The following is a 13,284-nucleotide window of genomic DNA, read 5'->3' as shown; positions in this document are numbered from 1 at the left end:
GGTCTCCCTGAGACCTGGAGAGCTGGGGATGCTGAGAGGGTGGTACTCCGGTGACTGCAGGTGACTCCGGTGACTCCCAAGGGGAGGCTTTGGGAGGACCGATGGCTCCCAAGTTCCTCTCTGTCCCTGTGGTTTGAAGGAACCCAGCTGGTCTCGGAGCTCTGGCCCTGGCTTTAGGCTCCAGCCCCTGCCTTGGGCCCGAACACCCCTGGCCCCAAGCCTCAGACTCCTCTCCTCCCTCAGGGTCCAGGTGGAATTCTATGTCAATGAGAACACTTGCAAAGAGAGGCTCAAGCTGTTCTTCATCAAAAACCAAAGATCCAGTGAGTCAGGGGCCCGGAGGGCTCTGGGTGGAGAGGGGTGGGCAGGGTCGGGAGCCTGAGGAAGTGCGCCAGGTAGCTGGGCAGAGGGCAAAGGTCACTTTGACTTCCCGTTTCCTGACCTGTGGAGATATGGGCCCCCATGGTGGACGCTGGGTTGAACTGGGCTAGGCTGTCCCTGGGAGCCAGCTGGGTCCCCTCCTTTGCGTCACTCCAGCCCACACGCTGGGAAACCCAACCTCCACACGCCCTCTAGTCCTTCCCAACTTTAAGCTTGGCTGCTGTGTGCCTACCCGGGATGCAAGAAGGGACTTGGCTGTAAGGCTGTGGCGCCAAGTGTCCTAGATCTGTTCCCAAGAGAAGTGCCCTCAGGAAATCCCCTGCACCCCAAGCCTCGGCGCCTCATCTATACAGTGGCCAGAGGAGTCTGGTTGGGGAGTGCAGATGCCTCAGTCCCCTGCATCTGGGGTACAGCGTGAGATGGAGGTCCGTGCTGGGCCTTCAGGAGGGGCTGCAGAGAGACCCCAGAAGAGTGGGTGGGCCTGCTCCTTGAAGCTCCTGCCCTGATGTCGCCCTCCCCGCAGGCCTGAGGATCCGGCTGTTCAACTTTTCCCTCAAGCTCCTCACCTGCCTGCTGTATATCGTCCGTGTCCTGCTCGACAACCCAGACCAGGGCATTGGATGGTGGGTGACCTGTGGGGCTGAGGCCGGGTTCTGAGGCTGAGCCTTTCTTTCTGTTAAACCCCACTGGCATTATGGGTGTCTGCGAGGGAGACCTGTGACCAGCACCTCACCAGACTCTCAAGAAGTCCTGTCACCAGAGCTTTGGGAGTCTTTTCTTCCCCTAGTGTGACCCCAACATAGTCACGTCCAGGCACTGCTCATACCTAGAGTGGTCAGCATTAAAAGAGGGGCCCCCAGTGTGGAGCTGTCCACACAGCCACAGTGTATGTGTTCCGACCCCCTTCAGGAAGAGGTGCCTGCTATCAGGCGTGCTTACAGGAGCCCAGCAGATGAGGGAGGCTGGGAAGTCCTCCTCTGACGTCTTCTCTGTAGTGCTCCCACTGCCTGGCTGCCTTGAGACATCAGTGCTATTGCCCGGCCCAGATCTTGCAGAGTCCCTGAAGGCCGCTGGTCTCTCGGTGCCTGGGGATGCCTTGGCATGCTTCCGGCTCCTCTCTGGGCTGATCCAGAGGCCCTCAGTGCCAGGATTGTCTTGAATTGTGTCCTGTGGGGATGGGAAGCTGGGCCGTGGGCCACCCGCATGCTTGTCACTCCTACTTCCTACTCTGCCCCTTTTATTCTCTCGATTCTATTCTGAGGTGACATTCCTCCCCCAGCTCTGACTTCCTGCATCCGTCATTTCCTAGTTTCCCACATCCTCAGCTGAGGATGCTGTGCCTGCCCCTTCACTTTGATAGTTACTTCTGGAGCCGTTTCTCCTGAACTCCGTTGGCCTCTGGTTTGCATACCAATGGGTTTGACAAGTGGGTTCAGATGCCACAGAGCCTGGGGTTTGGGTGCCACTGCTGGGCCATCTGTGGGTCCTGCCAACATGGAGTTACCACTTGGGCCACACAGAACAGGCTCCTCCTAAACTGCTGGGGTCCTGAAAATCTCCAGGCAAGAGGCCAGACCTGAAGCCTATGTGCAAAGTTTTACCCAACTCCTTATTTTCATCTGTTGCCCACTTTCAGGAAAACCAGGCCTCCCAGACCAGAGACTCTCACTTGCTATTGAGAGCAAACCTTTTATCACTGTTCAGGTCAGAGGAGGGAAGAACCTGCCATGGTTGTTTGAGGAGAAATAGGGGCTATAACTGGCTTAAAACACTCTTTGCTGCATCTGTTTCATCTTTCGAGTCCCAAAGGCTCAGGATTTCTGCTTCCACCTCCCCAGAGGACCAAAGTCTGTTGTATTCATTGCCACCACTGGCAGGGATAACGGGTGGGAGGGAGAGATGGGTATTTTGGTGATGGAAAGATGGGTGAACGATGGATAGTGATGGCTGGATAGGTAGAGATAGGTAGATGGTTGAGTAGATAGGACATGAGATGCTGAGTGGATGTTGGAAAAGAGAATTCAGCAGTAGCGGGTGGATAAATGAATTACAGATCAGGTGATAATGGGTGCGTAGACCACAGACGAGATTAACACAGATAGACATACGGATGGATGTTGGGTAGAAGGATGAGCACAAGCAGATGCATGGGTCACAGATCAGATGATGGATAAGTGGATGCGTGGACCACAGACGAGGTAAAGGGTGGACACGTGAGTGATTGCTGATGAAGGATGAATAGGTAGATGTTGGACAAGAGGAAGAGAGAGAGGGTGGGTGGATGACTCAGACTTCTGTGGGTGCCGACTGCAACAACCCCAATAAAGCTCAGGTGAGAACAGGAGAGGATAGGAGCGGCCCCTTTCTGGGTTCTGTGAGCAGTGAGGTCCCTGTGGTAGCTGCCCCCGATGCTGGTTATGGCCTGGAGCAGAGCTAGCATGTTGACTGTGCTCTGGTACCTCTCATCAGCTCCTTTCAAAGTGATTGGCTATGCTTATCTTCAAGTGGCTTGGGGATATGAGGCTCATTAATTCATCTGCTTGAGGTAGAATGTTCTTTCTGACTCTCAAGAACTATGCAGGCTTGTTCAGGCAGCTCTGGCTTCCAGAGAGTGTAAGTGTCCCCACTGGGCCATCTGTGGTTGTCCAGGGCCCATCCCTGGAGCTTGTCATCAGCAAAGGCTAAATACTCAGTTTCTCCTGAGCAGCACCTCACTGCAGGCCCAGATCTCCAGACCGGAATGTGTTCTCTATGCATCTTGCTTAGAGAGCCTCCCAACACAGCCGCTGCAGGCCAGGGAGGCTCCTTGTGCCGTAGAGCATCAGCTGCAGTTGGGACATACGGTGAGCCCTGAGTGAGCGAGTGGCTACCTCTTCCATTTGCCTTGAGCGCACAGCAGCTTTGGAAAGGGCCCTTGGCATCGGCCCCGGAGGTCTGTGGCTGGGCCAGTGCTTTTGTCTCTTCACAGCTGGGGCTGCACGAAGTATAACTACACTTTCAATGGCTCGTCCTCCGAGTTCCACTGGTGAGTTGGCTCCTGGCTCCCATTTGTCAGGCCACACTGGGAGTTTAACAATCCGGCTAATGCCCAGTCAACCTGAGGTCCATTAAATTCCCTGGGGCATTTTCAGCTGCAGCCCTGCACCCTGAAGTCCATACCAAGGATATCCCATTAGAGGGGGGTAATTTAGGACAATGCATGTGTCCGCTCCTCCACTCACCTTCCATATCCAGCCATTAGGCCCTCATTACCTTCGTGACATCTTCTAGAGCCAAAAGAGGAAGTGCCCTGGCAGTGTGAGCCTGTCCGGCCTCACTTCCCTTCTTTTCCTAGGGCTCCCATCTTATGGGTGGAGAGGAAGATGGCTCTGTGGGTGATCCAGGTAAGTCCCAGCCTACCCCTCCTCCCTGCACAGTGGAGCCTGCTTGTGTAGACTCGGTAAAGGGAGGACTCCTGTTAAGCAAGAGAACAGAAGTCCCGTGTTCAGCAAGCAAGAGACTCAGGCTCCCTGGGTAAGCAGGGACTTAGGCTCAGAAGGCAAAGACTCAGGCCTAGCAACTCTTACTATCATTTTCCTGGAGACCACTGAGGGCATGCTACCCTGTCATCTCCTCCTCAATGAGAACCTCTCCTTCCTGCTGACCCACCAAACCATACTGCCTTCCTGGGAAGTAAAAGGAGGGGACAGTAGTAACTCAGGCCAGCTTCTGAGGGAGTCTTCCCCAACCACGTCCCAGAGGCCTGGGTCCCTAGCCTGGAGGATCCCCTAGGACTCACAGATGCCTGCAGTAGAGGCTCCATTCGTACCCAAGGAGTACTGCCACCAGAGCCTCATCCCCTCACGGCCACCTCCACCTCCTATGCTGGTTTTACTGGTGCTCTTCAGGGTCCCCACCCCTCCTGCTTCATCTTCCCTGATTGTCCACAGGGTGCCCCAGCAGAGCAGGGTTGGAGTCTGGGCTGCCCTCTACCTACCTACCCTAGGGCCTAGAGTAGCTACCTGCAAGTCTTTCCAATAAGAACATCTTACTTCAGCAGCAAGGATGCAGACAGCACACATGATCACACATACACGCACGCACGCATGCACATACGTGTGCTCTCTCACACACAGGCACACATACACACACGCACGCACGCACGTACGTGTGCTCTCTCACACACAGGCACACATACACGCACGCACGCATGCACGTACGTGTGCTCTCTCACACACAGGCACACATACACACACGCACGCATGCACGTACGTGTGCTCTCTCACACACAGGCACACATACACACACGCACGCATGCACGTACGTGTGCTCTCTCACACACAGGCACACATACACACACGCACGCACGCACGTACGTGTGCTCTCTCACACACAGGCACACATACACACATGCACGCACGCACGTACGTGTGCTCTCTCACACACAGGCACACATACACACATGCTCACATGCTCACATATGCTGTCTCTCACACACACTCACATGTGCTCTCACATGCTCACACACACTTACACACTCGCACACACACTTACACACTTGAGAACCCAGCTTTGTTAGGACTCTGCCTGCTGAGACCCTCATAGGTCAGGCCCTGTTCCATGTCTCTCTGCTTTCTTCATGCAGGTCATTGTGGCCACAATAAGCTTCTTAGAGACCATGCTCCTCATTTACCTCAGCTACAAAGTGAGTTCTTCCCTGTATCTACCGGTTCCCCCACCATGCCCTTTCTCCACAGCCCCTCCTCTGGCACTGATCCCTAACTCGAAGACTGCCCACTTCCAACCCTTACCTCTCCCTATCTTCCAAGCCCCCAGTTCCCTTCCTTGACCCTGGTTGCCCCTTGCTGGCTCTGAAGTACCTCTGGTCCCCAGGGCAACATCTGGGAGCAGATCTTCCATGTTCCTTTCGTCCTGGAGATGATCAACACGCTGCCCTTCATCATCACGGTGGGTGAGCCCCAGCCCCAAGCTCCGATGCCCAAGCCCCACCTGACCTCTCCCCCACACGCCACAGGTCTTCTGGCCACCTCTTCGGAACCTGTTCATCCCCGTGTTTCTCAACTGCTGGCTGGCCAAGCATGCGCTGGAGAACATGATTGTAAGTGAAGTCTGTCCCCTGCCAGCTCCGGGGGAACAGTTTCCCCACCTGCTGGTGGGACCAGGTAGTGGCCGGGAGACTGCATGCCACAGAGATGCATTCCAGTCCAGCCTTGAGCTTCCTCTTCCTGTGAAGACAGCTCTTCCAGAGCCAAGGAGAAGGTGGGACAGGGCGTGCGGGGATATGAGCAAGCACAACCAGACTGGGCAAGAAACCAGGGCCAAAAGAATGCAAGCTCCTGCTACTCGATGGCCAGCTTCTGCTGGAATGTGCCTATCTCCTATAAATGAAAACCAGGATGACGGCTGTGTCCCTGGTGACCTGCCCCCTCCTGGCCAGTGCCCTTGACTCAGCCCCGTTCCGGTTGCATAGTGAAGTTTTAAAGCCAAAGGTGCTCACGCCTATCTGCCGTCTGGCATGTTTGGATCTCACCCCAGGGCATGGCTCATCCTAAGACCAAGCTGAGGTCTGGGTGACTGGTCCAGGGCAGCACTGCCTGTAGCCCTCCCCTGGGATGGCACGTGAGCAGATCTCTGCTTGCTATGCATGGGCCCTGACTTCTGATAGTCGTTCTTTGCAGAATGACTTCCACCGTGCCATCCTGCGCACACAGTCAGCCATGTTCAACCAGGTGCTCATCCTCTTCTGTACCCTGCTGTGCCTCGTCTTCACGGGGTGAGTGTCCTAGACATCTCACGGCCCATCCCGTCAGGTGGCCATGGCTAGCCCACTCCCCGAACAGACCTCAAGCCTAGAAGATAGGTCAAGGGGCAGTGACAGAAGGGGCACAAAGCTGACTGAGAACTTAGCTCCAAACTCTTGTGTCCAGAGGTCAGGATACAGTGGCATAACCCTGACCTGTAGGTGCCTGACCAGCTGGCTGTGTTTACAGCTCTGAAGGAAACTGACCCCTGGGCTGAGGGGGGCCCTTTGGTCTGATGATCATCTGAGGATGGAGTCTAGAAACAGCCAGGGTCTTTTGGATGGTCAGGAACTTCTGGTCCTGCGTCTGCCTGTGGAGTGGCCCTGCTCCATGTCCTCAAGAGGCCCGGTCGCCCCTGCTATCCCTCAGGCAAGGATGAGCTGGCTAGGAGTGCTGGTCTGGAGGATAGGCTGGCAGAGCTCAGGGCAGCCCCGCCCCACACCATCACTGCTGCAAGCCACACCCCTTTGCTGCTGAAGCGCACCCCTCACCATTGCCGCCCCCCCTCCTTACTGCTGAATAGAGTGAGCAGCTCTCCCAGGCTCAGACTTCAGCTCAGTGCAGGGCCCAGTGGCCACTGTGGGTGGTGGGCATTCAGGCCCAGCTCTACAACCTCACTCAGTATCCCAAAGATCAGGGATGCGTCACTTAGGGCCTAGGTGACAGGGTCCCCAAGACTGGTAGAGCTCTACCCCTCTGGGAGCAGGGAAGGTGGGAAGGCCCTGTTTCCCTGTCCACAGCAGCCAACTCAGGAAGTCCACTATACTGCAACCTTGTCTCTTGCCATTCAGCTCCTCCCATCCATGGCTGCAGCCCCCACCCCCACCCCGCGGCTGCAGCCCCGCCCCCGCGGCTGCAGCCCCAGTCTTCAATCTCTAGGACCTGTGGGATCCAGCACCTGGAGCGAGCCGGTGGCAACTTGAACCTGCTGACCTCCTTCTACTTCTGCATCGTCACTTTCTCAACTGTGGGCTTTGGTGATGTGACCCCCAAGATCTGGCCATCCCAGCTCTTGGTGGTCATCCTGATCTGCGTGACCCTTGTGGTGCTCCCACTGCAGGTGAGTCCCCATGCTCTACACAGGGACAATCAGGAGGCACTCTGCATAAGGACAGGAGGAGCCATGGGGGTCGTGAATACATGTTGGAAGGGCAACTGGAAGCGCCATTGCTGACCCTGAGTTCTGACCTTGGGCTCGTCCCATCTCTGACTCACAGCACTGAGCCCCAAGCCCAGCAGGCACCCCCTTACTGCTCCTGTCCCGAGTATGCCGCACTGAAAGCCTAGAGTGTGCTAACCCTGCCCCTCTCACCCACCACTGTCCTTCCAGGCAGTTCTCCCCCATCTGCTAGTGTTTCTGTGTCCAGAAACGGGTCCTACAGCATTCTGCTTCTAGCTACTGGTCTATGACCTCGTTCCTTGCCTTGTTCAAGGGCCCTTTTTTTGGGGGGAAGAAGAGGGGTTTTGAACAGCATCTCTCTGTGTAGTCAAGAGACAGATTGTAGCCTCTAATTCACAGAGATCCTCCTACCTCTGCCTCAGGAATGTCGGGATCAAAGACATTTGCCACTACACCTTGTTAAAAACCTGGTGTTTATTGTTTTGCTTTTGTGTAAAGCTCTTGTTACGTTTCCTCAGGCCACGTTGTAGTTTTTGTCCTGTGTAGACATCACATTTCTACTTCTGAGCTCTGCTAGTGTCGATGTCTGGAGTGTGTATCTAACAAGCTTTGCTGGTCACTGATCAGCTTGCACGGACTGTCCCTGAGGAGTGACAGTCCACACTTCTCTCCAGTCCTTGAGCCTCTGAGCCCACTGTCGGCTCCAGTGATGTCTGCTGACAGTCCACTGAGTTTGGAGAGATGTTCTTCCTCTGCTTAAAGACCTTCCTTCTTGTCTCAATTTGCTGAGACCGCAACGTTTTATGATCTATTTATTATTCCAAAACTGGTGTTTGTCTGAATGAATGTAAGTCTGTGTGAGGGTGCCAGACCCACTGTAACTGGAGTTACAGACAGTTGTGAGCTGCCATGTGGCTGCTGGGAATTGAACCCGACCCTCTGGAAGAGCAGCCCATAGAATCTTCTTAATTCTTTTTATCGGTCCAATTGAGTGTTTTCTCCTTAAATTGTTAGGGTCCTGTCTAATAGTAACCATCCTTGAATTCCTGAGACACACCTGTGACGTCCTGCATGCTATGCTGGACTCTGTTGAATGCTGCTGGGTTGTTGCGTCTGATCTGTGACTGTGCTTCCCTTTCATGTGTGAAGATGGTTCTGCTTTGGTCCCTCTCTGCCTCAGAGTCCCTGGAGCAGGCATCTCCAGAGTCTCCTGAAAGGTGGCCACACACTGTTGACCAGCACCTGCCCTCCACAGTTATGAAGGCCACAGGCCAAAACCTGGGCTCGGAGGCATGGTTCTCAGAGGGCTCCAAAGGCATGGAGTTAGCCCTGCCTCGGCCACCAGCCTCAGCATCTCTTGGCTCACAGATGAATTATTCTAAACCGTCTTCCTTCCTCTGTTGCTCGCCGTCTCCCCCACTCTTCTCCTTTCTTCTTGCTGGACTGGGAAACCATGTCAACTTCTCCAGTGTGGGCTTTGATGGTGTGACACCCAAGACTTAGCTGTCACTGCTCCGGGTGGTCATCCTGATCAAGATCATCTCAGGCTCCTGACACAGAGGCCACACCCTGATCTCTACAAAAGCCCCCATTTTATTTTTCCAAATGGAGTCACAGTCCTAGGTTCCAGGAGGACATATCCTTTGGGAGCCCCTTCGCCCACTATGGGTCATGTCCTCACGATGCTGCCCCATCCCATCAGGGTCCATCCTGACTTCTCAACTTCAGTGACTCATCCATGGTACCCTGACCCAGCAGAAGCTGAAGACAGGCAGCCCCCATCCAGCCATGTGACTCTCAGCCTCCAGTTTCTATCTGGACTCTGTCGGGATACCCCAGTCCCCTTGCCAAGTGAGGATGAGCCCCTGACCCACTAACCCCAGAGTCACTTTGAAATGGAGTAGGAATGGAACTCCTTTTTGCCTTCTCAGAGGCTCTGAGACCCTGAGGCTCACTCTCCTCCATGGGGGTCTAGGGTTGAGTGTTTAATTCTGGATGTCCAAACACTCAGATAACGGGTGTTCAGGTCGGAACGTAGCTGTTGTGGGGCTGGTGGCAGCCCTGGGGATGTGCAAGGCCATCATCTGGCAGTTCTCACAGTCGTGGTGGCCCCTGAGCACATCCTCCACCTTATGTCCATCTCCATATGACTTGTGGCCCTTACTCCACGTACAAGGACCCCGTGGGTATTGATTTAGGTGTCACCATAATCCAAGATGGCTTCGGGTCAACAAATTACAGTCACAACCCTTCCCCTATTCCAAATCATCTCCCATCTCGAGGTTCTGAGCAGACATACACTTTAGGAGTCACTGCCAATCCTGCATTAGCTCTTACCTCCCACAAACACACACACACACCGTAGCCTACAAGACAGGCTCTTACGCTTTCCAAGTGAGGAAGCTGAGGCCTGGGCTGTCCAGCAGCAGTGCCTACCATGGGCCACCTGCAGGGGGTCCCTGTGTTCCCCAACCCCCGCCACAGGTCTCCTGGTGAGGACCCCTGTGAGTGAAGACAGAGTGGGCACAGTGATCAGGGCCTACTGCCCCAGTCCATTCAGAAATGGGTTAAAGCCGTGTGTGGTCCTGACGGAACAGGCAGTGGACATCTGACCTCAGAGCCCTGGGCACAGTGAGGCTTTGGGCAGGGCCAGTGCTGTGCAGCTCACGTGACCCAGACAGGTGTGGAACTGGCAATCCTTATAACTTCCCACCCAGTCTGAGAGGACCCCACTGGCAAGGACTGAACATGTGACTTCCACATCAGAAACCTGATTGGTCACTGTTACTGGAGAGAAATCCCTGACCTCCATGCTGGGGATTTCCCAATACTGTCAGGAAAGCTGATAGGTGGAGCCAAGACTCTCAATCTGTCCAGATGTCCAGAGTACAGGCTCCAGCACCCACTACTGGTCATGTAGCTTCTGAGGCCGCCAGCAGGACTTCCCGTGACCTGAGTCACACACCACGGTTTCTGACACGGCTTTGTGCATGCCATCTCCTGGTCCTGCTCTGGTCTCTGTTAGGGTCACCATCCCCATCACTCCTACGTCTTGCCAGCCGAGCGGGCCTGGCCTCACTCTGTCCTCAGGACCTGGCATTTCCACCCTGGGCAGCCCCCACCCTATGCCACTGCTGCTCCACAGCCCGCCCCGCCCCTTGTCCCCCTGCCCCGGACGCCGGTGCTCATTTCTCCCTCCCCACAGTTTGAAGAGCTTGTCTACCTCTGGATGGAGCGACAGAAGTCGGGAGGCAACTACAGCCGCCACCGAGCCCAGACGGAAAAGCACGTGGTCCTGTGTGTGAGCTCCCTCAAGATTGACCTCCTCATGGATTTCCTGAATGAGTTCTATGCCCACCCCCGGCTCCAGGTAAGGCTGTGGGCAACCCTGGAGAGCCTGAGTTCTTCCCCCATCCCGACCCCCAACCCCCCACCCCGTGCAAGACTGCCACATGCTTGGGCAAGGTTCCTGAGCACTCTTAGTACCCGGTTATGGAATCCAGTGTGTGTGTTGGGGTGGGGGGGTCTGTGATGTTCCCATAAAGCCCTGGGAATGACACCACCCAGGAAATAATACAGGCTGGGGGGACAGGATCCTGCTCAGAGGCACTGACATACAGCCTGGCCAGCAGGACTACTACGTGGTCATCCTGTGTCCCTCCGAAATGGATATCCAGGTGCGCAGGGTACTGCAGATTCCCCTGTGGTCCCAGCGGGTCATCTACCTCCAGGGCTCTGCCCTCAAGGACCAGGACCTCATGCGAGCCAAGTGAGTGCCAGCCAGGACAGCGCAGCCAGACCTAGGCCTGAGGCCACCGGGAGCCCCCCAGGTAGAGGTAGGGCCATGATAGGCACAGCCTGGCACAGGGCCTGAGGCAGGCAGGGATCCCAGGTGGAGGCAGGGCCAGGGTGGGTGGAATGCTCAGGGTCTAGGTCCAGGCAAGGGGGCCCTAGAGCCTAGCTCCACCCCTGTGTTCTGTCACTGCCGGGCAGCCTGGCAAGCTCGCCTGGCCAGGCTGTGCTCTTCTGCCGTGAGCTTTGCCTTTGGGTACCTTTCCTTCTCTTGCTCGGAGTCTAGGGATTTTCTCTGCCCGGTTTCAGGGAGCTTAAAATAGACCAGGGGTGGAAAATACTGGCTGCTGAGAGTCAATGGTGAAGACACGAGGGCTGAGGGTGGCTCTTGATTTAAAGACAAGTTGACAGAGTGACTTGAGGTGGCAGGAGTGAGCTGTTAGCGTGTAACCGGAATGTGCTACTGCACCATCTGGGACGCCTCCCCCAAAGCCTCCCGAGCCACATTTTCCTTCCAGAAGGCTCCTGCACCCTTTGTTGTGTGGTACAGGCGATACAGGGCCAAGGGCAAGCAGGTCCCTCATCCCCAGGAGCCTGAGCTGGGGCTCTCATGCACGCAGCCTCTTTAGGGAATCTGCCCAGTTCCCGTGAGACTTCAGCGGTCTGTGTCCAGCTCTAGACTGGCAGACAGGGCAGGAAGTGGCAGCCAGGCAGGGAGGCACCCACAGCTTTCGTGGAGCAGGTGTGAAGCTGCTTGTGAGGTAAAGGTTTCTCCAACTGGCTCTTAGCAGGGCCGAGTTGTTTCTATAGCCAGGCTCCTGGGAACCTGGAAGGAGCTAGAAATGACCACCAGGGTCCAGGCTGCTGAGTGGTCAAGCAGAAGAGGGAACAGGCTCTGTGCTCCAACACAGAGTGGATGGAAGCAGGGGATGGGCCCCAGGCGCTGGGCAGTCCCCCATGTAAAGTCAGCTGCCTGCCGGAAGCAGGGGATGGGCCCTAGATGCCGGGCAGTCCCCCGTGTAAAGTCAGCTGCTATAGAGGACAGGACCCACTCTTTCTGACCCTAGGCCTCTGACAGCTGCAAGCAGAGGCCAGAGTGTGGGTGGATGTGGCAGAGTGTGGCTCAGAGCCACTGGCCAATGGGTGTCTCCAGGGCAGACTTGGCTCATGAGCCTTGTTCAGCATCTGACCTTAGACTCTGCCATGGGTGTCCAGGCATCCTGACCTGCCCAGAATGTTCCAGAAAAATCTGGGGAGGCTGGGAGACCCGGGATGCACTGCAGGATTGTATGCTGGGACGTACTGGGCCAGGCCTGACTACCTCAGCAAGGTCCCCTGCTGGGCCATCTCCCTCACCCTTCACATACCGGGCCCCTCCTGGCCTCCTCATCTCCTCCTGGGGAGGCCCTGGTCCATAGCCTCACTCAGCAGCTGGTGCTCTACAGGATGGACAATGGAGAGGCCTGCTTTATCCTCAGCAGCAGGAATGAGGTGGACCGCACGGCTGCGGTGAGTTCAGGAACACTACCCACCCCCAGCCTGCACTGTCTGCCTACCCTTGGTATTGACCCTCCAACACCAACCACGCCTCCCCCCCAGGATCACCAGACCATCCTTCGAGCCTGGGCTGTGAAGGACTTTGCTCCCAACTGTCCCCTCTACGTCCAGATCCTCAAGCCCGAAAACAAGTTTCACGTCAAATTTGCCGGTGTGTATGGGGCCCTGTGGTACAAGGGTGTGCAGGTTGCAAGGGCGTGGCGGGTGGGGGTGAATTTCCCTCTCAGAGGCTCAAGGAAGGCTCCCCCTTGGGATAACATGCCGTCCAGGTCTCTGTACCAGAGAATGGGGAGCTACCAGGGGTAGCCTTGACAGATGATCTGGCCTCCACCTGGGCCCGAGGTCTGTGGGAGCAGAGCCAGAGTTGGCGAGGGAGGCGGGAGCACTCTCCGATCAGAATCTCTATGGACAGGGCCCAGGATGGCCACCGGGGGGGGGGGGGGGGGGGGCAGGTAAGGGCACCTGGGTAGAGCTGTGGTGACCCCAGAAATGCAGGTGCAGCTCACCGAGGTGCTGAACCCCTGCTGTGTAGGAGCTGGCTGATGAGGCAGGGCTTCCAAGGGCACCACACAGGAGAGCCTTCACACACCCAGACAGCCATGGGTGCTGTGGGGAGGGAATGCACACAGCAGG

At 56.1% G+C, this 13,284-nt stretch overlaps 1 protein-coding gene across 10 annotated transcripts in view; it reads left to right on the top strand.

The window, feature by feature from the left end:
* The window catches only part of Kcnt1 (potassium sodium-activated channel subfamily T member 1), a 58,027-nt gene that overhangs the window by 24,939 nt on the left and 19,804 nt on the right, over positions 1-13,284 (top strand). For all 10 annotated transcript variants that reach the window (XR_005877107.1, XR_005877106.1, XM_040745231.1 and 7 more), the window contains 13 exons: positions 244-323; positions 905-1,004; positions 3,350-3,406; positions 3,716-3,764; positions 5,006-5,065; positions 5,254-5,328; positions 5,396-5,479; positions 6,060-6,154; positions 7,062-7,242; positions 10,508-10,672; positions 10,935-11,071; positions 12,540-12,603; positions 12,694-12,802. Coding sequence is in view for 8 of the 10 variants with exons in the window: in XM_040745231.1 (XP_040601165.1) it covers positions 244-323; positions 905-1,004; positions 3,350-3,406; positions 3,716-3,764; positions 5,006-5,065; positions 5,254-5,328; positions 5,396-5,479; positions 6,060-6,154; positions 7,062-7,242; positions 10,508-10,672; positions 10,935-11,071; positions 12,540-12,603; positions 12,694-12,802 (1,256 nt within the window). In the remaining 2 variants the exon portion in view is untranslated. The remainder of the gene's footprint in view (positions 1-243; positions 324-904; positions 1,005-3,349; positions 3,407-3,715; positions 3,765-5,005; positions 5,066-5,253; positions 5,329-5,395; positions 5,480-6,059; positions 6,155-7,061; positions 7,243-10,507; positions 10,673-10,934; positions 11,072-12,539; positions 12,604-12,693; positions 12,803-13,284) is intronic.

The sequence above is a fragment of the Mesocricetus auratus genome, unplaced genomic scaffold (assembly GCF_017639785.1).
Source record: "Mesocricetus auratus isolate SY011 unplaced genomic scaffold, BCM_Maur_2.0 Super-Scaffold_100004, whole genome shotgun sequence".
Lineage (NCBI taxonomy): Eukaryota > Metazoa > Chordata > Mammalia > Rodentia > Cricetidae > Mesocricetus > Mesocricetus auratus.
Note: the sequence above shows the minus strand (reverse complement) of the source record. Positions and strands in the feature narration are given on the sequence as shown.